General features: G+C 31.1%; 1 protein-coding gene across 1 annotated transcript in view; it reads right to left on the bottom strand.

Moving 5' to 3' along the window:
* Window positions 1–274: 274 nt before the first annotated feature.
* The window catches only part of LOC114326103 (FK506-binding protein 5), an 87,753-nt gene continuing 60,290 nt past the window's right edge, over window positions 275–27,737 (bottom strand). Inside the window, exons 4-8 of the mRNA XM_050662421.1 lie at window positions 24,271–24,425; window positions 17,141–17,279; window positions 14,047–14,235; window positions 823–963; window positions 275–533 (exon numbers count right to left, since the gene is read on the bottom strand). Coding sequence (XP_050518378.1) covers window positions 381–533; window positions 823–963; window positions 14,047–14,235; window positions 17,141–17,279; window positions 24,271–24,425 — 777 coding nt within the window. The 3' untranslated portion in view covers window positions 275–380. The remainder of the gene's footprint in view (window positions 534–822; window positions 964–14,046; window positions 14,236–17,140; window positions 17,280–24,270; window positions 24,426–27,737) is intronic.

The raw sequence follows: 27,737 nt of genomic DNA, 5'->3' as shown, positions 1-27,737 counted from the left end.
TAAAAGAGGGGAAACTGCAAAAGGGGTGTCAAAAAACTAATAACTAGTAAAGAACAAAGGAAAAATAGTAACGACATGACTACAATACGGGCGATGATTTTGGTGAAAAAAAAAAGAAGATATCAGGAAAGAAAACAAACGAACAAGTCTTAACATCCTTAAGAACACTGCTATAACATAAAATCTATCTGATTTCTTTATCTATTTCCTGGTGATATCTAAGTGTCTTGGGAATGTTGAAAATATATATTAGTAACAAAACAAATACACAATATTCTTATTATTATTTATTTTATCCTTCTGAAAAAAAAAACAGTTGTTCCAATTAATAAAGTCTCACAGTCCATTTGTAATAAAAATTTAACATGCTATCTAACTATTCATTTATCTGTAGCGTTTGGGTTTGTGTAGCTAAAGCCTTGGAACTGAGACTGGTCGATGGTCTCCAAAATTTGTACTTCTGTTATTGGCGTTATTTTCACAGCTTCTTTGGTAAAATTCGTGTCGAAATACTGCGTATCTAAAGGATGCCTCTGAAAGAAACGAAAGGAAAATTATTATAAAGTCTTAGAAATTATAAAGAAAAGCGAGATGTTCCTGATCGAAGTACGAAATTATATACACAAGGAATCATTTCATAAACAGGTAGATCTCTTGTTTATGTAATTTTTTACCTTGAACCATAGCACCCCGCTTAGTTGAATATTTGAGTCTATTAGGTCTCTTGTTGAACTATATATTTTTTAACCACTTTAAATATTCTACTCAGCTACCATATTTTATGCTGCATAAAAATTAATACATGTTTCAAATATTTCTTACCAAATTTGGTTTGAAAGGTGGTTCCAGCTGTCGTGCCTCCAAAGCATTCCAATCTAAGTGTCGGAAGAAGTTGTGATCTCTAATAAGACCATGTGGACTGAATCTAGTGCCTAATCGTTTCGACTGATCTTTTTCTAATAACTGAAAAATAAGGAATAACATAATAAACAACAGAGTAAATAAACAAAAAAAAGTAATATCATGTAAATCGACAATTTTGAAGAGAATGAGAGAACAGAAAAGATTGTGTGTACCGGGTGTCCCAATAAGAATGGCTCTCGGCCATATTTCAGGAACCGTTTATAGTACAGCTTTGAGAAAAAATATTTACAACCAAAGTTTCCTCGGGAAAAGCCTGGAAATTATTTTCATAATTGTAAGTCCACCGCTAGAGGGCGTAATTGAATATCAAAAATTAAAAAATCACTATTTTACAAAATTTAACAAATGAAAGGGCACTAGAAATCCAATCATCGTATTCTTCATAAAATCCTGCGCATATTTGATTTCACAGGTTTCAAAAAATAGCTGTAAGTCTCCGGTTCCGCTAAATCGAATTTTGCATACTTGGTCTTGTTGAAAACAGCCCTTTTTCGTCAATGTAAGTGTCTTATTTTCGAAATAGCCTAATAAGTAATATGCAAGCTAGGAGGCGTTATTGAATTATTTTCAGAAATCTAGTTTTCTTTGAAAAATATTAAATACAAGTATGCATTTTTAATCCTGTATTACAAAATTAGACGAAATTAGCAACATAATACCGAAAACCGCATGGTCGATACCTTTTTCCATCTCGAAATATCTTAAGAAATGTGTAAATTTTAAACATAACTGTTACTGTCACCGATAAACGAGATTGAGGAAAAGTAGTGTGCTATGGAAAAAACAAATAAACATTTTTCTTATGTAAACGTATACAGGGTGTCCAGAAACTCTACCGACAAACGAAGACAGGAAATTCCTCAGATAATTTTAAGACAATTTAACCAAATTCACCTAGTCCGAAAATGCTTGCTAAGGGAGCTAGAGCTCTTTGAAGATGGCGTCTTTTAACTGGTTTTTCTTTAATACCTCTAGAACGCTTCTAGTTAGAAAAACGAAAATTGATACACAGATTTATCTTCCAGAGATAAATCGGTTCCATCCATTGTGAATTTCTAGTACCAGGCATAGGCGTCCGTTTTGGGTAGGACAACGGTTATTTTATCGCATAACTTTTTTGTCAATAATTTTTAAGCATTTTTGATACTGGATTATTAAATTGTAAGATATTTCAGTACTAAAAGGTACTCTTGCTTTAAGTCGGTAGGACACACCGTTTTCTGGAAAAATCGATTTGAACATTTTTCGTTTCCTGAACTTGAAAAAAAAATGGAAAAAAAAATTCAAATAAACAGTGTACTTTACCAACTTAAAGCAAGAGTAACTTTTAGTGCTAGAATATTTCATAATTTAATAATCTAGTGTCAAAAATTCTTAAAAATTAAAGATCAAAAAGTTATGTGATAAAATTACCGTTGACCTACCCAAAACAGACGCATATGACCGGTACTAGAAATTCGCAATTAATGAAATCGATTCATCTCTGGAATATAAATAAACGTACCAGTTTTCATTTTTCTAAGTAGTTTTTTTTTAATTTTTTTGTTGATATTCAAAAAACGAAAAATTTTCAAATCGATTTTTCTAGAAAACAGTGTATCCTATCGACTTAAAGTAAGAGTACCTTTTAGTACTATAATGCCTTATGTTTTAATAATCCAGACTCAAAACTGCTTAAAAATTAAAAACAAAAAAGTTATGCGATAATATGTCTGTTGCCCTACCCAAAACGGACGTCTATGACGGGTACTAGATATTTGCAATAGATGGAATGGATTTATCTTTGGAAGAAAAATAAGTGTACCAATTTTCCTTTTTCTAAATAGAAGCGTTCCAGAGATATTTAAGAAAAACTAATTACCAGACGCCATCTTAAAATAGCTCTAGCACCCTTAGGAAGCATTTTCTAAATAGGTGAATTGGGTTAAATTGTCTTAAAATTATCTGAGAAATCTACTGTCTTCGTTTGTCGGTAGAGTTTCTGGACACCCTGTATAATTAATTAAAACAACAATAAGACAAACAACACTAAACAATATAACAAAGAAATAAAAGCAACTACTTACTTAGTCTTAGTGACTGACTAAGCCTAAATGTTCAAATTGTTGCCCATCATTTTCGATGCACGCATTTACTCTTTCAAGATTAGATTGAATAGCAACAGATTCGACTGTTTTAGACTTTTATTTGTGGGGACGGATTAAAGACCTTGTTTTTGCCGCTAGGCCCACTACTCGAGAAAACATGATCTAGAATCTAGAGAATACGAAACCCCATTCAAAGCATTGCGAAAGCAGAAATTGAGACTGCTGTTTAATCTACTCTTGAAAGAGTAAATGCTTGCACCGAAAATGATGGGCAACAATTTGAACATTTAGGTCGTCACTAATTAAGTATGTAGTTGCTTTTATTTCTTTGTTATATTTTGTAGTGTTGTTGGTCTTATTGTTGTTTTATTTAATTATATACACTTAGATATGGAAAATGTTTCTGTTTTTTCCATAGCACAGTTCATTTCCTTAACTTCGTTTACCGGTGACATTAACCGTTGTTTAAAATTTACACGTTTCTTAAGATATCTCTAGATAGAAAAAAGGTATCGACATACGGTTTTCGGTATTATGTTTCTAATTTGGTCTAATTTTGTAATACAGGATTAAAAATGCATACTTGTATTTAATATTCTCCAAAGAAAACTGGGTTTCCTAAAATAATTAAATAACGTCTACTAGCTGGCATATTACTTATTAGGCTATTTCGAAAATAAGACTCTTACATTGACGAAAAAGATCTGTTTTCAACAAGACCAAGTATGCAAAATTCGATTTAGCAGAACCGGACTTACAGCCATTTTTTTTTCATAAGAAAATTTCCACTCACCCCCACCTCTTATTTGCAAAGGTAGACTTAAACTTGTAAAATCAAATATGCGCAGAATTTTATCAAGAATACGATGATTGGATTTTCAGTGCCTTTCATTATGTAAATTTTGTAAAATTTTGATTTTTTAATTTTTGATATTCAGTTACGCCCTCTAGCAGTGGACCTACAATTATTAAAATAATTTCCAGGCTTTTCCCGAGGCAACTTTTGTTATAAATATTTTTTCTCAAAGCTGTACTATAAACGGTTCCTGAGATATGGCCGAGAGCCATTCTTATTGGGACACCCGGTACTTATGATGCCAGTACAGAGTTTTCCAAGTAATTTACATCTCTGTCCCCCTTGGCGCTATAGCCCAAGTCGAGCCCTGACCTTCCCCAGTATCCGCCTCCAAGTATCTCTGTCCCTGGCTGCTCTCCTCCAGTTATCCACCTTCAACATCTCTTTGGCATCGGTTCCCACTAAAGAGACATAGAACTTTTTACCACCATTAAAAGGAGATCGGCAGTTCGAGTTTGGCAAGCGAGGCGAGAGGTCGTGTGGCAGGTGTATTGGCGATAAGGTAATTTCGAATTCGAAACCTATCACAATAAAAACACCGGTTTTTTAAAAGACCTATCGTTATCGATAATCGTTAAACTTAAAAAGCGTTCTTGTGCGAAATAAAAATAAACTTCTAAGTGTATAATAATAATATTTATATTAGTGCTGAGGTTAACATTTAATTTAAAATGGCCAGTGGCGGAACAGGAACAATCCGAAAGGAAACCTATAGAAAGAATGAAGAACTATCTGATAGTGGCGACGAAGAATCTAAGAAGAAAAAATATAAAGAAGATAAATTATATTTTGAAAAGAGTAACCTGACGAGACGAACACCGAATAAAAGCAACGACACAAATGAAGAGATGATAAAAATGATGCGGGAAGTTATGTGGAAAAATGATGAAATGATGGCAGAAATAAGAACCATACGGAAAGACCAAAAAGAAACGATGGAATATATTAAGGAGCTGAAAGAAAAAAACGAAAAATTGGAAGAAGGTTTAAAAATGGCAAACAATAGAATAGAACAATTGGAAAAAGATAGACGGAGAAATAATATAGTATTAAAAGGCCTAACACTAGATGCTACCGACGGAAAGCCTGTAAAGGAGTCAGTAGAACACTTCATAGGAAGAAATCTGAAATTAGAGGTCAGACTGAGAGGAGCGGTGAAGATCGGCGACCAAATCTTTGTAGCAGAAATGGAAAACCTAACGGATAAGATGAGTGTACTAAAAAACAAAGGAAAACTGAAAAATCTACAGGGACAAAAGGTGTATATAGAATCAGATTTAACAAGAAAGGAAAGGGAAATACAAGCAAAAATTAGGAAAATGGCAAAAGAAGAAAAAGACAAAGGTAATACTACGAAGATAGGATATATGAAACTGGAGATTAATGGAAAGGAGTGGAAATGGGACCATAATAAAGAGAAACTTATACTAACTCACAGAAATATCGGGGAAGGGACTTCAAAAAACTAAAAGAAAATAATGAGACCGGACCCACAACAATGACAACCAAGGCAATGAATGGGAAAAGCGATAGGGAAAAAGATGATGCAAAGGTAAACAAGGATGAAAATAGGAAAAAGGGGAAAGCTAGATTGCAGAAAAAAGGAGAGATAAAAATGGGAACATGGAATGTGAGAAGCATCAATGGAAAAGAGGAAGAACTGGTAGAAGATATGATAAGACAAAAAATAGAAATACTAGGAATAACAGAAACGAAGATGAAAGGAAAAGGTCTTAAGAAAATACACAAAGGATATTGGTTACTTTGGGTAGGAGCGGATACAAAAGAGAGAGCAAAAGAAGGAGTCGGGATAATAATTGCACCGAATAGACTACAACACGTTATAGAAGAAGCATATGTTAACCAGAGAATATTATCGGTGAAAATTAAACTGATGGACGAAGAAATATGGACAATAATAACAGCCTACGGAGTAAATGAAGATGCAAGAAAGGAAGAGAAAGATAAATTTTTCGAGGAGCTCCAAATGCAAATTGATAATGGGGAAGAAAACATAATTGTAATGGGAGATCTAAACGGTAGAGTCGGAAACAACAACAGCGGAATAGAGGAGTGCATGGGAAAAGAAGGAGAAGAAATGCTAAACAGAAATGGTGAAAGAATAATAGAAATATGTATGGAGAATAAACTAGTTATAACAAATACAAAATTTAAACATAAAGAAGTACACAAATACACGAGAGTACAAGACAGCAGAAACGAAAAATCAATCATAGATTACTTTTTGGTAAGCAGCAACAAATGGAAAAGAGTACAGGATACGAAAGTGAAAAGAGGCTCGGAGATTGGCAGTGACCACCATCTAGTAATAATGAGAATGAGAACAACAGAGGAAAAAGAAGAAAAGAGAAGAAAGGTAGTAAATGAAAAAATAAAAAGTTACAAATTAAAAGAGGAAATGTATAAGAAGAAATTCCAAGAAAAATTAGATAATACTTTGAAAGGTAGGGCAAAAAATACAAATATAGAAAAAAAATGGGAATATCTAAAAACCAGCATAATCAAAGCAGCTGAGGAAACTTGCGGGAAAGCAAAAATAGCAAACACTAACATGAGGAGAACAGAATGGTGGACGGAAGAAATACGAGAGAAAATAAAGAACAAAAAAGACAAATGGAAAAGATACCTAAGCACAAAACACCCGGAAGATTACGAAGCATATAAAGAAAAAAGGAAAGAGGTTAAAATAGCGGTGAAAGCAGGAAAGGAAAGGTCATGGGAGATATTTGGACAAAAAATGACAAAAAATTATAGGGAAAACCAAAAACTCTTCTACGGCGCATTAAAACAACTCAGACAAAAGAAAGAGCACACGATGCCGAATATAAAAGACAAGAATGGAAACGTACTAACAGAAGAAAAACAAATAATGGAAAGATGGAGAGAACATTTCAAAGAGCTAACTCATGTAGACAAGGACAACATAGGGGAGATACAAGAAAGGAATGAAGAACAACAAGTGGAATCCATAACAAGAGAGGAATTAGAGAAAGCAATAGAAAGAGTAAAACTGGGCAAAGCACCAGGCAAGGATCATATCACCCCGGAAATGATAAAATTCATGGGGACAGAGGGAATGGATAGCATGAAAGAACTAATGAATGATATCATAAATAGAGCAGAATTACCAAAGGACTGGAAGAAAGACATTATATTACCAATACACAAAAAGGGAGACAAGAGAAACTGTAATAATTACCGAGGTATCACCATATCAAGTATCCCTGGGAAGGTATTAGCAAGAATACTAGAGACAGGAATAAAAACACAAATAGAAACAACTATGGAAGACACACAGTGTGGATTCAGGAAGGACAGAAGCACGCAAGACCTAATATTCACATTAAGACAAGTAAGTGAGAAGGTAATCAAGAAAAATAGAGAGATACATATGTGCTTCATTGACCTGGAAAAGGCGTTTGACAGAATCCGAAGAAAGGACGTTTGGAAGACACTAACAGAAAGGGGAGTCGACAGACACATAATAGAAGTAATAAAGGATATGTACAAAAATAATACAAATACAGTAAGAACCAATAACGAGGAATCCAGAGAATTTTCTACAAGTCAAGGCGTCAAACAGGGATGCGTGCTGAGTCCACTGCTATTCTCAGTGGTACTGGATGAAGCGATAAAGAAAGCCAAGAGAAGAATGAGAAAACTAACATTAGGATACTGGCAAATGAAACAGACTCAACTATCGGAGCTACTATTTGCAGACGACATGGTATTGATAGCAGAAAACAGAGAAGACTTACAGAACAATCTTGAAATCCTAGAAGAAGAACTATCAAACATAAATATGAAAATTAATACAGAGAAAACAAAAACAATGATAATTTCAAATACGAGGAAGACACACGCAATAGAATTAGACGGGAAACAACTAGAGCAAGTGGAATATTTTAAATACCTAGGAGTAATAATCGAATCAAATGGTAAACAAGACATGGAAATAAACGAGAGAATGGGACGAACAGGAAGCTTATTTAACACTATGAAAACAACATTTTTTGGGAAAAAAGGGATACCGGAAAAAGTAAAAACGGCAGTCGTTAAATCAGTAGTTAGACCAACAATCATGTATAGCAGCGAGACATGGACATTGACGGGGAGACAAAAATCCAGAGTCAATGCTATGGAAATGAGGTTCCTGAGGAAAATAGCAAACAGAAAAAGGACAGACAAAATACGAAACGAAACAATTAGACAAAACCTAAAACTAGAACCAATCAATGAAAAAATAGTAGAAGGACAACTTAGATGGTTCGGGCACGTGTGTAGAATGTCGAACGAGAGGCTAACAAAACGAGTGTTCGAAACGAGAGTGCAGGGGAAAAACAAAAGAGGGAGACCAAGAGTTATGTGGGTAGATGAAATCAGGAAAGAAGTCGAGAAGAAGGGATTGACATTGGAAAGTGCAAGAAACCTAGCGCAAGATCGGAAAGCATGGAGACTACAATGCCAAACTCAACTCCACCAGCCTTACACCTAAAGGTAGAAAGGCTTAGGACTAAGTAAAGTAAAAGGAGATCGGCAATATATTTGAGCCACATACTTAGAAATGATAAGTATGAGTTATTGCAGCTGATTATAAAGGGTAAAATCGACGGAAAAAGGGTCCTGGTCTTCTTCTTCTTTTTCAATCCACTAATGGATGTTCGCGATCACGTTTGACTATTTTCTCTATCCTCTGCAGTATGTATTAGGTATCATATGTTTCTTAGCCCTGTCCATTGTTTGACATTAAAGAGGCATGACATTTCCTTCCTGCCCACTCTGCTTTTTTCTTCGATCTTTCTTTCATTAAGGTTTGCAGAAATTTATATCTTTCGTTAGATGACAAAAATATTCCGACTGAAAAATAATTCAGCGACTGGACCGGGACAAATATACAAACGCTTTTAAGAAAAGCAAAAGATGGAGACTTTGCAATGGTTATAACTAGAGCTCGGGAAATATGTAAAATGCATATTAAGTGCATATTTGCATATTTTGGATAAATTTTATAAGTGCATATGCATTTATTAAAATTGCATATTTTCAGATTTTTTTTACCTCAAACAGAAAAGTTAACCACTAAGAGAACTAAACCACTCTTTGGTGACATCCTTATTCTCTGCCTTTTGCAATTTATAAGGCAAGGAGACGACGAATAAAGGATACGAAGGGGACTCTACAATATGCAGTAACATTTTGTTAGTGAAAAAATTTGTTATTTTTAAGTGATGCTGAGCCATATATGACTAAAGTGGACAATATTTAAAATTATTTGTTTCAAATTTGTTACTTGTTTAGCACACGCTTTAAATAGAACAGCAGAAACTGTAAGGACAGGCTTTTCCAATGGCCAATACCCTTGTATCAAATATAAAAAAATATTTTAAAAGCTCTTATGCGAGTAGGTACAGGTATAGGTCTAACTAAATATCACTTACCTAATGTGACTTGACCACCTGAACCTATGATAACTAGATTGAGAACATGGTTAATTCTGTAAATTTCATAATCGATAATTTTGAGAGAATTAGAGACGTCATTTGTAGTTTAGATATAGATAACTCAGGTGCTTTAAAAAAATGTGTGGATGTATTAAAAAACATTATTAAAAAGATATATGACACATATCCAAACCAATTTTGTAAATATTGCGGAACCAATTACTAAATTCGAAAAGCGAAATATTATTTCATTAGACCAAAGTATTGAAATTATCAATTCATGAGGGCTATCAAGAGAAATGAGGGATATCAAGAAATAATTCAAATAAATAATATTATGAAGATGGGGAAATATGAAGGTAATTTAATTTTATAGATAGAACCCTCAATTGTTCAATATTTTAAGTTTTCTCCTGTACCTTCATGAGAAGTAGAAAAAAGTTTGTTTTTTGAAAAATGTGAATTTTTCCGTGTATAAACAATTATTGTTACATATGTTACAGTTCAAGTTGATTCTCAGTTAGAGTTGACTCCAACTAGTTGGAGTCGACTCCAACTGAAACGAGCAGTAAAAGTTGATTTTAAAAATTTAAATCAACTTTTACTAGTTGGAGTTGACTCTTCCTGGATCGATTCAGTAAATGTTGATTATACGAGAATCTCAAGTGCATTTTTGATGAGTGTGCGTTTCTTTGTTTTGACCGTTTCATCTACTTGTTAGTATAGCCTGTAACGTCGCCCCCTTTAGGTAAATTATTCTGATTCGATATTTTGCACAAACTTACTCAAAGAAATACATCCGTATAACAATCCTTATAACAAATACACAGGGTGTCACGCGACACCGCGGTCGAAAAATTGTTTAACCAATTTTTGTTAACCAAATTCACAAAAATAATTTTTATCTACTCTATTTCATATTATGTAAAGCAGCGGTTCTCAATCTGTGGTACATGTACCACTGGTGGTACATATCATTATTTGCGGTCCTGCCAAAGACAAACCATTTTCATTTCCAATAATGACACGAGCCGTCTCACCGTGCCTCGGAGAGCACGTTAAGCCGTCGGTCCCCCTGGGCTAGAGTACATCGACACTAGTTACTTGAAACAGGGTTAAAGATGTAATTGGCGCCGGAACTGCCCGAAAGGCAAAAATGCCATACGATATTATATATTATGAAAGTCAGAAACTAAAAAAATCAAAAATTAAAGCTACCTCTATAAGTATAGTCCTGAAAGAATCAGATAGTAAAAAGAGAAAAATCAAAGAAGCGGCTCTAATTATGCTAAATGAAACCAATTGTGTCGCAAATTCCTCGGTAGAATGCAGTAGGATGTGGTTACCCATACTGAAAGAGGAAGTCAATAGAAAGAAAATACCAAGATTAGTAAGTCAATAATATCGAGCTAATACATATTTTATATTTTAGTATTACTTATATATCTAATATTATTAATATTATTTATAATTTAAACATGTTACAAGTCAGAATTTGGTATTATTTTTTGAGAGTAAATTAATGTAAGACCAAATACTTACGATGTCGGGATAGTATCACAGGGTTTTTCCTGGTTTTCCCTTGTGATTTACTATGAAGTCTCTAACGCGAGAATTTTACTGTCGTTGCATTTGGTTGTCTTTTTAAAGACATATCACATGCTATAATTTTTTATGACGGATATTCTTGAGTTGGGGTTAATTTCATGTAATCGAATGAACTATCTTTCAGTAAGTCGTCCCAGGAACGCAACTCATAAATATTGGCAATATCATTTTAAAGTCTTCTACTTTAAAATGTATAATATATGTCTGAATTGCCAATATAAATGAGTGAGATTAAATAAATTATTAGAAGAATTTTTTTGCTTAGCAACAACACTTTAGTTTATTTTAGTAATATTTTGTATTTTGACAACGGCACCCGATTTGGGCGTCGAAACGTTAATAAAATTATTTTTTTCATTTTAATTGTGGCTTATTTCCCATATAAATAATTTACCTCTATAAGATCCTGAAAAAATTTTTGTCATTATTTCATTAATAAGATATTATTTTTAATTATCAACAATGAGCGCTAAGCGTGTATTGAGGCGGCCGTCAATGTGAGTGCGAGTGAGATTCACCATTGGACGGCCGGAATGGTGCATCTCTTTAGCACTCACCATTGACGGCCGCCTAATACGCACTTAGCGCTCATTGTTAATAATTAAAGATAAAGCTTAGTAATAAAATACAGTCCTCTCTCTCTATAACGATATGCAAGGGATCGAGAATTTTCATCGTTATAAGGAGAGATCGTTATACAGAGAGAGAGAGAGAGAAAAAAATCGTTATTGTAATAGTAATCATACTGTACTAAATAACTTGTGTTAATTTTCTCTATTGCCCGAGTTATCGATAACTTTTCTTTAACCGAGAGTACTCTACGCTTTTTCGAAAACATCTTGACTGTTCACAGACCGAGATACAACCGAAATTGAAACTTAGAAGTCGTCAATAGTCAATAGAGGACAACATCTGTGTGAAAACAGTTAAGGCACACCGCCCGAACGATAAAAGCGTGTAATACTCAACTTTCTGCATATCGGATTGAAATTTGAACCACCAAATTTTTGCTAAATTAGAGCCACAAAATGAATCACTCACTAATCACTTTGTATCAAGTTACACCTACGCAAGAGCTTTTTCAGTTATTCCCTGTGTTTCAATTAAGTGTTATCTTTAATTGGTAAAATTCTCACGGTTTAGTTATCTTAGTTATTGCCAAACGCAAATGGTTATCAGTTGTTTCTTGAAAAGTGATGTCATCGAATATTGGAAAGTTATCGTTATAAAGAGAGAACGATATCGCTATAGAGAAAGAATTAATACATTGTCCTTATGACGAACCAAACAATGTTTAGTATTTTGATCGTTATAGAGGAATTATCGTTATATTATATAGGTCACTCTCTGACTTTCATAATAAAATAATGGATTTTAACCGAGTTATTAAGCTTTGAAAATGGCTATTTTCGCATTTTTCAAATTTTAAATCGCATATAACTCGACAACAATCAATTTTAGAGAAAAATCACAAAATACCTTTTTTGCTCAGACTAACCCAAATGATCTAAAAAAAAATTGTTCGAAGTGAAAAAATTATTTTTGTGAATTTGTCTAAAAAAATTGTTTAAACAATTTATCGATCAATGTACTGCCTGGCACCCAGTAGATTTGTTATAAGGACCTCTTTTTGAGTAAGTTTGTGCAAAAAATTCGAATCGGAGTAATTTACCTAACGGGGGCGACGATACAGCCTAGACTAATTTGAACATATTCAGTAACATTTAATTTCTAGAATCGGCTGTTGTGTGAATCAGAATCAACTTTTACTAAATGGCATTGGGAAGAGTATACTTTTCCTAGTTGGAGTCTACTTTTACTAGTAAATGTTGAATATAAATCTTCATTTTATATTTATAATCAACTTTTACTGAAACCAGCCTTTTTGAGTTGACTCGAACTAGGAATAGTCAACTCCAACTGGATAATCAACTTGAACTGTAACATATACACCTCTCAGTTTTTCTGTAGAAAATTTAGGAAAAATATTTAATAATGTATCTATAGTTTTAATTGTAATGATAATATAATAAAGAATTATGATGATACATATGTATAAAAATAAATGAATATAATGATGTAGGTAATAGAAATTTCAATAAATATTTTTGTGACTTTAGCATAAAATAAATATTTTTTTATTTAGCTTAAATGCCTCGACAGCTAAGACCATTGGCATAAAATATAGATATAATTAAATACCTTCAAAACAAGTATTTCTGCGTTTTTTATTTATATGCATTAAATGCATAAAAGCATATTTTAGTGCATATTTTAACTATTTTTTGTGCATATTTGCATGCATATTTTAGGGTTTTTTAAGTGCATATTTCCCGAGCTCTAGTTATAACCAACCTTAATGGAGCCAGCACTAGAAGAAGAAGCATCCTATCTCTTCTAACGTCATCATGACCTAAAGTTCTCCCAAGAGCATTAAGGTGATACAGTAGCGATCAACAGGTAGTCAAAACGCGTTCCAAGATTGCGGCTGTAATTTTGAATATTTTTTCGAGATATTTGGCACACTTATTCGTAATATAATAAAGAATGGCGGTACAGAGCCCAATTTGAAAAATATATTAATATGTGGAAATTACTCTGTAATTAAATACAATATTAAAAAAACGAGCCTGTACCGCCATTAAGAAGAACAAATAAATACACTTTCTTCAAATAAACTTTTTTATCCCATGCCTAGATTTTGTGTCATTTTGGAACTACTAATGAAATAAAAAATTTTAGTAGTTCCAAAATGACACAAAATCTAGGCATCTGATAAAAAAATTTATTTGAAGAAAGTGTATTTTTTTGTTCTTCTTAATGGCGGTACAGGCTCGTTTTTTTAATATTGTTTTTAGTTACAGAGTAATTTCCACATATTAATATATTTTTCAAATTGGGCTCTGTACCGCCATTCTTTATTATATTACGAATACGTGTGCCAAATATCTCGAAAAAATATTCAAAATTACAGCCGCAATCTTGGAACGCGTTTTAACTACCTGTTGATCTCTACTGTTTCCTCTTAAATAAATATATGATTTTTTTGATTTTTAGTTCTAAATTCATCATTTTTTAATGTTAATTCTAAATACCTTTACTATCTTACCTTGGTTAAAATATCTACGGCATATGTGGAGAGGTGCTTTGGAAATACTGGCTTTTCATTACAAATTGACCAGAAAAGTTCGTCTTCATCACAACCACTAAAAGGAGATTGGCCAAGGAACATTTCATATAACAGAACTCCAAACGACCACCAGTCTACCGCTTGATTATAATGTTGTCCTTTGATAATCTATAAAAAAATATTTGTGTAATACTTATTTTCTCCATTTAAACCACTTAACGTACCATCCCGTGTCTAACACGCAGCCCGTGTCAGACACGTAAAATTAGCTATTTACCTGTTTCCATACGTTCGACCGTAGTACTAGTCCATTCTTTCACGGTTTTTGCTCTAAATTTTAAAGAACCGCTTGGATTGACATGAAATTTGGCATGCGTATAGCTTACACGTTAAAGAAAAAAACTGATATTGTGCCGATGTGAGCTTTTGCCCTGGGGGTGACTTTCACGCCCTCTTGGAGGTGAAAAAATATATGTTCAAAATAAGTCCGGAAATGGGTAAACTGACTAATTTTAAGTAACTTTTGTTCTATAGAACTTTTTCGCCAAGTCAACACTTTTCGAGTTATTTGCGAGTGAATATGTTCATTTTTCAACAAAATAACCACATTTTTAGACAGTTTTTCGCAAATAACTCAAAAAGTAAGTATTTCGTCGAAAAAAAGGTTTTTAGCAAAAATATAGCTTATAAAAAAGGAAAAAAATGGTGTACGCATTAGGTCTCTGGATCTCGTAGAACCAGAGTTATAGCCAATGAAAAATAGATTCATATTCACCAAATTTCAAATAGAATATTTCGACGTGGAATATCCAAAAAATTAAGCACTTTTTGGGAAAAACCCGTTATAACTTTTTTAAAGCATTTAAAAAATCTTTATTACCGTTTACAAAAAGTTTCTAGCATTAAATTTAAGCAAGTTACGCTCAAAATAAAGTTGATCTCTTTTGTTTTTGCAAAAAAAAATCGGGAGGACCAACCCCTAATTAGCAACTTAAGTGAAATTAATCGTTACCACTTCACAAATTATTTTACTTATGTTGTGTTTATATGATCTGTAAGTTTCATCGATTCAAAGTGCTTATTTTTAAAAAATTTGGTTTCAAAATAAAATTTTTAAAAATTTAAATTTTGAAAAATATCCTTTTTTTCAAAATAACTTAAAAATTGTTAGAGATACCAAAAATCTCGAAAAACAAAAAAACTCAGATTTGCCTTTCTGAATATCATGTATTTTTTTGTTTTTCTGTTAGACAAAAATTGATTAAGATTTTTTGTTTCTAAAGGACATCGCACACATTTTATGGAAAATATGTCACTCAAATTCAATAAAATTTATACGAATAGATTCGTTTTAAATTAACGGTCAAATCTTATCATTGCGCCAACTCTTAATTATGATTAATTACGGCGCAAATTGCAATTAAAGTTTATCGAAATCACATTTTTTGAGTCAGTAAAAGTGTCAGTTACAATTACTACTGCTCTGGGTGCTATTCACAAGAGCTTAAACCCCGTTGGGTCTAAGCGGATTAGTGAAACTAATCCGCTGATTTATGGAGTACCGACAATTTGGGTATTTTAAAATATTTTTTCTCTCTCTAACTTATGTACGTACCCATTTGATTTCAGATTAATTTATATCAATGTCTGCTCTTATTATTGAAAATATAGAGTTGGCGCAATGATAAGATTTGACCGTTAATTTAAAACGCATCTATTCGTATAAATGTTATTGAATTTGAGTGACATTATATTTTCCATAAGATGTGTGCGATGTCCTTTGCATACATTCGTGATCAGTGACTCGTTCAACCCTTTTTAACTACAGCCCTTTCAATAATAAGGACTTTGAACCGATGAAACTTACAGATCATATAAACAATATATACACGGGTCAAGAAACTTGTGAAGTCGTAACGATTAAGTTCATTTAAGATACAAATTGGGGGTGATTTTCTCGATTTTTTTACCAAAACCAAAGACTAACTTTATTTTGAGGGAAACTTGTTTAATTTTGATGCTAGAAATTTTTTTAAACAAAAATGAAGTTTTTAAAGACTTTAAATAAGTTGTAATGAGTTTTCCCCGAAATGTGCTTAATTGTTGGTTATTTCACGTTAAAGTATTCCATTTAGAATTTGACGAATATGAACCTATTTTTCATTAGCTATAACTCTGCTTCTACTAGGTGTAGAGACGTGATGTATACACCATTTTTTTTTTAAATTTTTTACAGGCTTTATTTTTTCTAAGAATGTTTTTTCGACAAAATACTTACTATTTGAGTTATTTGCGAGAAATAGTTTAAAGCGTGGTTATTTTGTTGAAAAAATGAACATAGTCACTGCCAAATAACTCTAAAAGTATTGACTTAGTGAAAAATTCTATAGAACAAAAGTTACTTAAAATTATCCAGTTTATCCATTTCCTGACTTTCCTTGGACGAATATTTTTTCACCCCCGTGAGGGGGTGAAAACCACCCCCAGGGCAAAAGCACATATCGGCACAATATCACTTTTTTTCTTTGACTTGTTAGCTATGTGTATGCCAAATTTCATGTCAATCCAAGCGGTTCTTTAAAATTTAGAGGTTTTGCAATATTTTACCGATAAAGAATGGACTATATAGCGCCATTCAAACATTTTATGACGGTTTTCGGTTCATAACGACTTTATAATTTATTATGTTATTTTTTAATGTTATTAAATATTTTGCTATATTTATTACTTATACTATAGTCTTCTTGTATTCAAAAATACTTAAGAATGAGGAGGAAGATTGTAAAATCTGGTAAAAATCAAAGGAAAAAAATGGACTTACAATCGATTTTATTATAAACTGGACGACTCCCTTATGGTCCCTACAATTTACAAATGCTGCATTTCTTCTCCCTTTTTTACTAGTTAAGTAAACTTTTATCGAAGACCTGAAGATGAGCTGAAATTTCAGAGCCAAAGCCGACCTTCCAGTTTATAATAAAACCAATTGTTTCTTTCTATTTTTTCTTTTTACATTATTTGAAAATATACTCAGATATATTCCCAGTTGTTTGTGTTATTAGTAGGTACGTACCTCTGGAGCCATATAATCAGGGGTTCCACAAAACGATTCAGCCATCCTATCTAAAAATATTTGAAGCTGGCACATGCCAAAGTCTGCCAATCGGGCGTGCCCATCAAAGTCCAATAGTATATTATCTAATTTAAGATCCCTAAAACGTAAAAATATAGCTTGAAAATAAATTATTACAGTAAGAATTAAAAAGAAAAAAAGTTTTAAACAAAAGCTTCAAAACACATTTCCAAATAGATTTATTTCGGAAGCTCGATATTTCGTTAACTGTTCATGCCTGTCTTGGACTGCACCTTGGACCCGCATGCTTAGGGCTAACTAATTTATTAAATTTGTTTACTAGTTTATTTAAAAGTGACAGGCATTACAGACAATTAGTCCAGAGAAATAAGATTTTTCTCGTGACACATCCCCCTCTAGGCCGAAACCAAATTTTATTGAGTAGTATGGACATCTACAGGGTGCGCCAAACCTCTGGTCTTCTTTGATTACGGCTAAACTATGAGATATACAAAAAAATGTTTATAACAAAACTAATGTGTATCAAAGAGGTCTATAATTTAAAATTATTTTAAATTATACAGGGTGAATCAGAACGACGGTATGAACCAAAGTTGTATTTTTTTAAATGGAACACCCTGTATATTAAATCATTTTTTAATATATTATTTAAAAATATGAAAAATTTGTATAAGGTCTTATAGGTCTAAAGGTAATAATTTTCGAAATATTTACATTTTTATTGAGAAAAATGGTAATATTTATAGGGTTGTGGATTATGTTTCCAAGGAAATAAAAATTTGGGTGATAGGTCAAAGTTTTTAAAATATAGTGTTATTTTTAAATAATTTAATATTTTTTACTTTTAGCCATAAAATATACAGTGTGATCACTATTTGCAAATACAAAATTTTCTAATTTTTTTTAAATGGGACACACTGTATATTACTTTTGCGTTTTGTAGTAAATATTACAACCTTTCTTTTGGTATAAGGTTGTATGTACCTAGCATGTTTCGTTTTGTAGATATTTAAAAAAAACCATAGATTTTACGTGTTGGCGGATTTTTTATTTAAAAATTTTTTTGCAAAAAAAAATAATTATAATCTGGTTTTAGAAACATACACTAAAATATAAAATATGAAGATAAAAACGTAATTAAAGATTAAAATAAATCATATGCTAGTACAATTCAATTGAATTTAATAACTTTAAATTATTTTACAAAAAATATTTTACCATATTAATGAATGCATAAATTAGTTAGTAAATTAAATAAATAACCAAATTTTAATTCAACCGTAGTAATTTTTCTACTACAGCAACTTTCCTGTGCCAAATTAATTGTTAGTTAAATTGTATTTAGTTAAACTTTTAATTTACCTTTTAAATTTACTTACATACATCTTGAGAATATAAAAATTATTATAAAGTATGCTTTGAAACAAATGAATGTTAAATGTATCATCCAAATTATTTATTAAATAGTATTTACTGGTGTCACAAAAACTGGGAATACTTTTGTAGTTGAAATTTTTGTAACAATTTTTTTTATTTTAAATTTTAATTTTTTAACCGAAACATTTTTGGATATGACATTTGTTTTGGGCGAAACCATTAGAAATTATTACCAGATTTTGTGGCACGAGTAGGTACATAGATACTATTTACTTCTTAATATACTTCCATAACGTTCATTTGTTTCAAAGCATACTTTATACGTTCTCAAGATGTAGGTAAATTAAAAAGTTATTAACTGATCTTACTCGTAAATACAATATAACTAACAATTAATTTGGTATAGGAAAGTTGCTGCGGTAGAAGAATTACTACGATTGATTTAAAATTTGGTTGTTTGTTTAATTTAGTAACTAATTTATGTATTCATTAATACGGTAAAATATTTTTTGTAAAATAATTTAAAGTTATTAAATTCAATTGAATTGTACTAGCGTACGATTTATTTTAATCTTTAATTACGTTTTTATTTTCATATTTTATATTTTAGTGTATGTTTCTAAAACCAGATTATAATTATTTTTTTGCAAAAAAAATTTTAAATAAAAAATCCGCAAAAACGTAAAATCTATAGTTTTTTTAAAATATCTACAAAACGAAACATGCTAGGTACATACAACCTTATACCAAAAGAAAGGTTGTAATATTTACTACCAAAGGCAAAACTAATATACAGGGTGTCCCATTAAAAAAAAATGAGAAAATTTTGTATTTGCAAATAGTGATCACACTGTATATTTTATGGCTAACAGTAAAAAATATTAAATTATTTAAAAATAACACTATATTTTAAAAACTTTGACCTACCACTTAAATTTTTATTACCTTGGAAACATAATCCACAGCCCTATAAATATTACCATTTGTCTCAATAAAAATGTAAATATTTCGAAAATTATTAACTTTAGGCCTATAAGACCTTATACAAATTTTTCATATTTTTAAATAATATATTTAAAAATGATTTAATATACAGGGTGTTCAATTTAAAAAAATACAACTTTGGTTCATACCGTCATTCTGACTCACCCTGTATAATTGAAAATAATTTTAAATTATAGACCTCTTTGATACACATTAGTTTTGTTATAAACATTTTTTTGTATATCTCATAGTTTAGCCGTAATCAAAGAAGACCAGAGGTTTGGCGCACCCTGTATATTAATAACCTACATGTTTCCATCAGCCGATTTTGATGATATACATAGTTATAAACAAATAAAGATCAAAAAACGGTAAATTTTCGTTTTTTTCGTCTATTACCAAAAAGTTAAGCATTTTAAACAAAGTTAAAAGTAATGAACTCATAAATCGTATAAAAAACTTCAATATGGCGTTCGCTGAATATGTCCATCCTTATTGGTTGCTTAGAAAATTGCAAAATAAATCATAAATTTTGAGTTTTTATAAATATTCATAACTTAGGTAAAAATTAACTTAGAATCTTCTTATTACACGGAATGCCGAGACTTCTTGTACTTAAATTATATTTTAAATTTCAAAGCAATTGGTCGAATAGTTTAAAAGTTATTTAATTTGTTTATCCCAAATTTATTTTTTTTTGCAACACTATAAGTCAGAAAAGTATGAGGTAACAGTAATACTTTGGAGAGTTTATGAAAGAAGAGCATTTATACTATTATCTTAATTTAAAAAAAAAATGACAAAAAGTAATTGTAAACAGTGTGAAATTATTTTACAAAAACATATCTTTTTTTGCTTAGGTACTTATAAACAATTAGAATAACTTTTTAACCGTTAACCGTAGAAGAATTATTTTTTCATATTTAGAAAGATTGAATTTTTATACACATTTAAAAATAAAAATAATTTACTCTGGGCTAATTAGCAAAATTCATGGAAAAGTTATTTACCAGCAATTTTATTGCTGGAATCGAATTATAAGATCCTATATATTAATAATATAGGTATGCAAAGTCCGCAGATAGTGTGCTACTTTTCTTATAAACAAAATGGCGCCGACAAATCGTATTTTTTTCAATTATTGCTCTATAACTCCGAAGATTTTAACTTTACAACAAAAACACCCAAATAAAAATTCACCGCAATTAAATTCTGCATAGAAATATGTTTTTCACGATTTGCTCCGACGAAAATTTTCCTCGGAAAATGCGGGTTTTCCTAACAAAAACTATAATTTTCAAATAAAATTTTAGGTAAGTAATTATTAATCAATAATTAAATAACTTAGTCACATCAAAGATTTCTTGGTATAGATTGTAATTCCAGAAGCCGGTGAAAATTAAACGAATATTTTAGCAACAATTCAATTGTTAATTAACAAATTACGATCGCAATAATAACCAAAATAATCATGATACATTGATCAAACTTATAAAGATTATAAAGATGAGATGCTTGTTTAATATTTTATCAACAAAATATAAATTTTTCTTTTTTTTTGCATAATCTTTAAATTTTGAAAAAAAATAGTTATAATACGTTGGTCTAATTAGTAAAGTACAAAGAAAGGTTATTTACCAGCAATTTATTGCTTTAATCGAATTATAAGATCTTATATATTATTAATATAGGTATGCAAGGTCCACAGATAGTGTGCTGCTTTTTTATAAACAAAATGGCGCCGACAAATCGTATTTTTTTCAATTATTGCTCTATAACTCCGAAGATTTAAATTTTACACCAAAATTACTCAAATAAAAATTCACCCCAATTTAATTCTACATAGAGGCATGTTTTTCCCGATTTGCTCCGACGAAAATTTTCCTCGGAAAATGTGGGTTTTTCCAACAAAATCTCGAATATTCAAATAAATTTTTTGGGCCAGTAATTATTTATCAATAATTATATAGCTTGGTGAAATAAAAGCTTTCTTGGTATAGATTATAAATTCAGAAGCCGGTTAAAATGAAACGAATATTTTAGCAACAATTCAATTGTTAATTAACAATTTACAGTCGCAATAACAACCAAAATAATCATGAGACATTGATCAAACTTAGAAAGATTATAAAGGTGTGATGCCTATTTAATATTTTGTCGACAAAATATAAATTTTTCATTTTTTTGCATAATCTTTAAATGTTTAAAAAAAATTGTTATAAACAAATTAACATTTCTTAGAAATTGTTTATTATATTCTAATTTTAAAAAATACTTAAAATGCGTATTTCATAGGTCTTGAAAATGAATGCTTTAAAAAAATTTTCCAACCATTTGCAAAAGAGTTAGGAAACAGCAAAATAAATATACGATATCTCCATTGTTTATAATTTGTTTTAATTGTTTCAAAGCTTAAAAGAGAGTCTATGGTACAATCTAATTACTCACAAAGAATGTCAAAAATTAGTGCAATGGTTATATCTTAATCAAAGTTTAAAAATACTTTTTTTTGTAATTTTTAGCGCGAAAGTAGGCTTTGTACAGAGCCGGAGATAAAATGTTCACTCGAAGCGACTGACACGCTTAAACTCGCTCGAGTTGTGTATGTGGGCGGGTAGCTACGGTACTGTATTATTCTACTTTCGCGCGTGTAAATTACAAAAAAATATATTTATAATCTTTAATTAAAATATAACCATTAAGCTGATAATCGATATTGTTTTATAAATAATTAGCTTGTACTTTAAACTCACTTATACGCTTTGAAAGAATTAAAAAAAATTATTAACACCGTAGTAATAGTATGTTTACTTTGCTGTTTCATAACTTTTTTGAAAATGGTTGCAAAAAAGTTTTAAAGCATTCATTTTCAAGATATTTGAAATGCGCATTTTAGCTATTTTTTAAAATTATAATATAATAAAAACTTTCTGAGAAACGTTAATTTGTTTATAACTATTTTCTTTAAACATTTAAAGATTATGCAAAAAAATAAAAAATTTATATTTTGTCGACAAAATGTTAAATAGGCATCTCATCTTTATAAGATTTCAAAGTTTGATCAGTGCATCGTAATTATTTTGGTTATTATTGCGACCGTAAATTATTAATTAACAATTGAATTGTTGCTAAAATATTCGTTTAATTTTCACCAGCTTCTGGAACTATAATCTAAACCAAGAAGGCTTTTAAGTCACCAAATTAGTTAATTATTGGTAAATAATTACTTATCTAAAACTTTATTTGAAAATTAAAGATTTTTTTGGGAAAACCCGCATTTTCCGAGGAAAATTTTCGTCGGAGTAGATCGGGAAAAACAAGTCTCTATGCAGAATTTAATCACGGTGAATTTTTATTTGAGTGTTTTTGTTGTAAAGTTAAAATCTTCGAAATTCTAGAGCAATAATTGAAAAAAACACGATTTTCGGGCGCCATTTTGTTTATAAAAAAAGTAGCACACTATCTGAGGACTTTGCATACCTATATTATTAATATATAGGATCTTATAATTCTATTCCAGCAATAAAATTGCTGGTAAATAACTTTTCCCAAAAATGGCCTATTCTCCGATAATCAGCCCAGACTAATTGTCCTAAACAATTAGGGACGAAGTTAGCCCCCCTTTTTTTAATTCGTATGTTTTTTCAAAATAATTTTGTAATATTTAGAATTATTTTTTGTTATTTTTTTTAATTAAATTAATAGTGTAAATCTTCTTCTTTCATAAACTATCCAAAGTATGTAACTTCATCATTTTCTGACTTACAGTGTTGCAAACAAAATTAATTTGGGATAAACAAATTAAATAACTTTTAAAATATTTGACCAATCGCTTTGAAATTTAGAGTATGATTTAAGCACCAAAAGTCTCAGCATTCTGTGTAATAAGAAGGTTTTAAGTTAATTTTTACATAAGTTATGAATATTTATAAAAACTCAAAATTTATGATTTATTTTGCAATTTGCTAAAAAACCAATGAGGATACACATATTCAGCGAGCGCCATATTGAAGTTTTTTATACTATTTATGAGTTCATTACTTTTAAATTTGTTTAAAATGCTTAACTTTTTGGTAATAGACGAAAAAAACGAAAATTTACCGTTTTTTGATCTTTATTTGTTTATAACTATGTATATCATCAAAATCATCTGCAGGAGACATATAGGTTATTATTATAAATGTCCATACTACTCAAAAAATTTGGTTTCGGCCTGTAGGGGGTTGTCTCACCAACAGGATATTTTTTTTCCTTATTTCTCTTAACTAAATATAGGTGGAAAAATGATTTTTTATATATTTTTTAGTATACCTATTTTAATCTTTATTTTGAAATAAATCAATTATTTTGTGTGTGTTTATGTGTTTTTTCTTGGTGAGTTTATTAATATTTATAAAATATAATATATTTGAGGGCCGACGTAGCTCAGGCGGTAGAATGTTTGACTCGCATGCTGGAAGGTCGGGATTCGAAACCCAGCACCGGCGAGAGCAGCTAGACATTTTTAAAAATGTCTATAGGCCCCCAGGTCAACTCAGACTGAATAAAATGAGTAGGTACCTTGGGTAAAACCAGGGGTAATAATAGGCGGTTGAAGCGTAGCACTGGCCCTGTTACCTCCTTGTATATCGTAGGCCGTAGATATAGCAGACTACCCTGATATAACCTCAAAGCCGCGTCAGCGATATAAAACGGGAGACTATTATTATTATTAATATATTTGTATATTATAATATTAAAAGACTTACCTATATATTATCCCCCTATTGTGTAGAAATTGAAGACCTGAAATGATTTCTGCTCCGTAAAATTGAGCTTGTTCCTCAGGAAAACTACCCCCCGTCGTTATATGAAACATCAAGTCTCCACCATTTAAATATTCCATCACAAAAAACAGGTGAGACTAAAATAAAGATGCGTTTCAATATATACAAAATAAAATAATATGGTCGAATATAAAATATGGATCTGCCCATGTACTTTCTGGTTTACTGTAAAGAGACCGAAATCATTAGACCGAAAGCAGTAGACCGAACTCATTAGACCGAAAAGCACTTTACCGAAACCTCACTAGACCGAACAGCAGAAGACCGAAAAGCAGTTCTTTTTACTTGTCGCAGTAAAAGAGATAAAACTAATGTAATTACAACTAAATGTTATTTGGATGGTTATTATAAACAGTTAAAATGGTGTTAACGTCACTCTACCCTTAATTTATTTTTACCTTCACTAATTTGTTTAACGGATGAAAATTATTTTATATCAGACTGTACAGTGTACAGAGTTACAATTTACACAGTCTATACAGTGCGTCCATAAAGTAACGCATAAATTCATTATTTCGTAAACCGGCGATATTAAGAAAAAATCCCGAAACCGGTCGATTTTTTTTTAAATTCCGATTTTTTGGCATATATATCATACTAGTGACGTCATCCATCTGGGCATGATGACGTAATCGATGATTTTTTTAAATGAGAATAGGGGTCATGTGATAGCTCATTTGAAAGGGTATTCAATTCTCTATTCACTAATATAAATATTAACATATTTATTTATACAAGGTGCCCAAAAAAACATTTTTTTCATTAAAATAATTGAGACAAAAAGAAGAATGTATGTAATTTATTTCATTCAAAATACGTTTTACTGTTGTCAGAAAACAGGAAAAAAGGTTTATTTGACAAATAAATATTGTTTTTCGCTTAAATTCGATGTTAAAGCTGCCACCCACCTGTCTCTTGGCAGTTTGAACATTTCGTTTAAACGAAAATCAATGTTTATTTGTCAAATAAAATTTGTTTCTCTTTACTGACAGTAGTAAAATGCATTTTGATTTAAAATAAATTACATATATTCTTCTTTTTGTCTCACTTATTTTAATTTAAAAAATGTTTTTTGAACACCCTGTATAAATAATTATGTTAATGTTTATATTATTGGATAGAGAATTAAATACCCTTTCAAATGAGCTATTACATGACCCCTGTTTCTATTTAAAAAAATCATCGATTACGTCATCACGCCTAGATGGATGACGTCACGAGGATGACATATATGCCAAAAAATCGTAATTTAAAAATAAAAATCGACCTGCTTCGGGATTTTTCTTTAAAGACGCCGGTTTACGAAATAACGAATTTATGCGTTACTTTATGGACGCACTGTATAAAATAATACAAAAAAAATACAATAAACAAAAAGACAGATATACAAAATCTTAGCATAATTTACTGCAAACTTTTTAAATTTATTTACGATTTCGGTCTAATGCTGTTCGGTGTAGTGAGGTTTCGGTAAAGTGCTTTTCGGTCTAATGAGTTCGGTCTACTGCTTTCGGTCTAATTGTCGCGTACCGTACTTTCTGTGTACTACTCTATGCGCATCATCAGGGACATTTCGTCAGAAAAGGAGGATATCCCAAAATTTTGTAGAAATTTACGTAAAATTAACAACATAAATAACACACACTGGAGAAAGGACAAATAGGCTCAAATATTTGAAGAGGTTGAATTGTTCGGAGTTTCGTGGTACCTGCTATTCACCTCTTATCATCGTCACACCAAACTCCTAACAATGTAGCCTCACTCAAATATTTTAATCTGGTTGGCCTCTTTTTAACAGAAATTCCATTCAAAACGTTATTTACTTTGAGGCAGATATTTTTTGTGCTAACAAATTTTTTAATTAGGTACATATAGCACAATCCAGTTCAAACGGATTTAGATCCGGATGGTGTGGTGGTAGTCTTAATAACTCATGTCCAAAACTTCCAACAATACGGCCAATTGAATACTTAACAAATTGAGGCTTATGTACCTACTTTAATTAGCTCATCTAACTATGGACGAAGTATTTCATCACTGTATGCTATATTAATCTATTTCACTTAAGGTACGATTCCGACAATAACTGGAGACGGCAACTGCAGACGTCAGTTGCAGTTGTCGCACTTTGCACTATTAATTTGTATGAGACTGATTCCTACATTTGACTGCAACTTCTGTCCGACAGAACGTCAGTTGCTAATAATTATACAAATTAATAGTCCAAAGTAATGACGTCTATCATGGTGACAACTGTAACTGCCGTCTTCACTTGCCGTCTGCAGTCGTTGTCGGCATCGTACCTTTAGACGTATAGTCCAGGAAGCGAGCTTTTAACCTCGCAATTTTTACAGAATGGATCGATTTGCTTGAAAATTTGAGGATGAGTAGTGAAAAGTCCAAGGATTAAAATCTATATGAGGCCGAAAGGCGCTTTTATCATGGGGGTGGTTGCCACCCCATCTCGGGGGGTGGAAATTTTTAATTATATTTTGACCGCAAAATTTGATAAAAACGTTCATTCTAAGCAAACAATGTATACATTTTTTTGATAAAATTAATAGTTTTTGATTTATTTGCTATCGAAAGTGTTAGTTTTATATCGAAAAAATCAATGTTTTTCGAGGTACTCATTTACGTTTCACTCAATTTTTACCGTAGAAATAGCTATTTGTATAACAAGGGAGGAAAGTGCTACTTTTCCTCCCGAGAATGAAGTTTACTGCCCGACGCGTAGCGGAGGGCAGTAATCATTCAAGGGAGGAAAAGGCACTTTACTCCCATGTTATACATATGGTTTTTCCACCTTCCTCAAATAACAAGTAATTTTGTCATTTTTACTTAATTTATTTATGTAAATAACCAACAAAATTTATTAGAACTAAAACTAACAACAAGTAGGTACAATATAACTGTCAACTGTCAAATATAAGTCAAATTATTAATGTAAACATTGTTAAATCAAAATAACAATTTTCTGTTTTTTACCATTCTGCGAAATACGTATTATAAATAAACGTTAAAATGTATAGATGCTTACGTAATAGAAAATAGATATTGTACAGGGCGTCAATAAGTTATATTTCATGAATGAAATACCATGACGTCAGTTTTACTTTTCCTCCCTAGGGAGGAAAAATATTTTCCTCCCTAGGGAGGAAAAGTACAGCTTTGCTCCCTACAATCAGGTCCGGAAAAGTATACTTTCGGTAGAGGTAGGTGGAAAAAATTTTTTCAAACCAAGTTGCTGGGAATTAAATAACCTAAAATTTCATATTTAAACATTTTTTCGTATCTCTGATGCTAATCCTTCTATTCTGAAGAAAATGGCATTTTTACCAAACTAAAAAAATTCGTTATTCGATTTGAACTCCATTTGTTTTTTAAAT

The sequence above is a fragment of the Diabrotica virgifera genome, chromosome 9 (genome assembly GCF_917563875.1).
Source record: "Diabrotica virgifera virgifera chromosome 9, PGI_DIABVI_V3a".
In the NCBI taxonomy this organism is placed as follows: domain Eukaryota; kingdom Metazoa; phylum Arthropoda; class Insecta; order Coleoptera; family Chrysomelidae; genus Diabrotica; species Diabrotica virgifera.
This window is presented reverse-complemented; position numbering and strand designations above follow the sequence as displayed.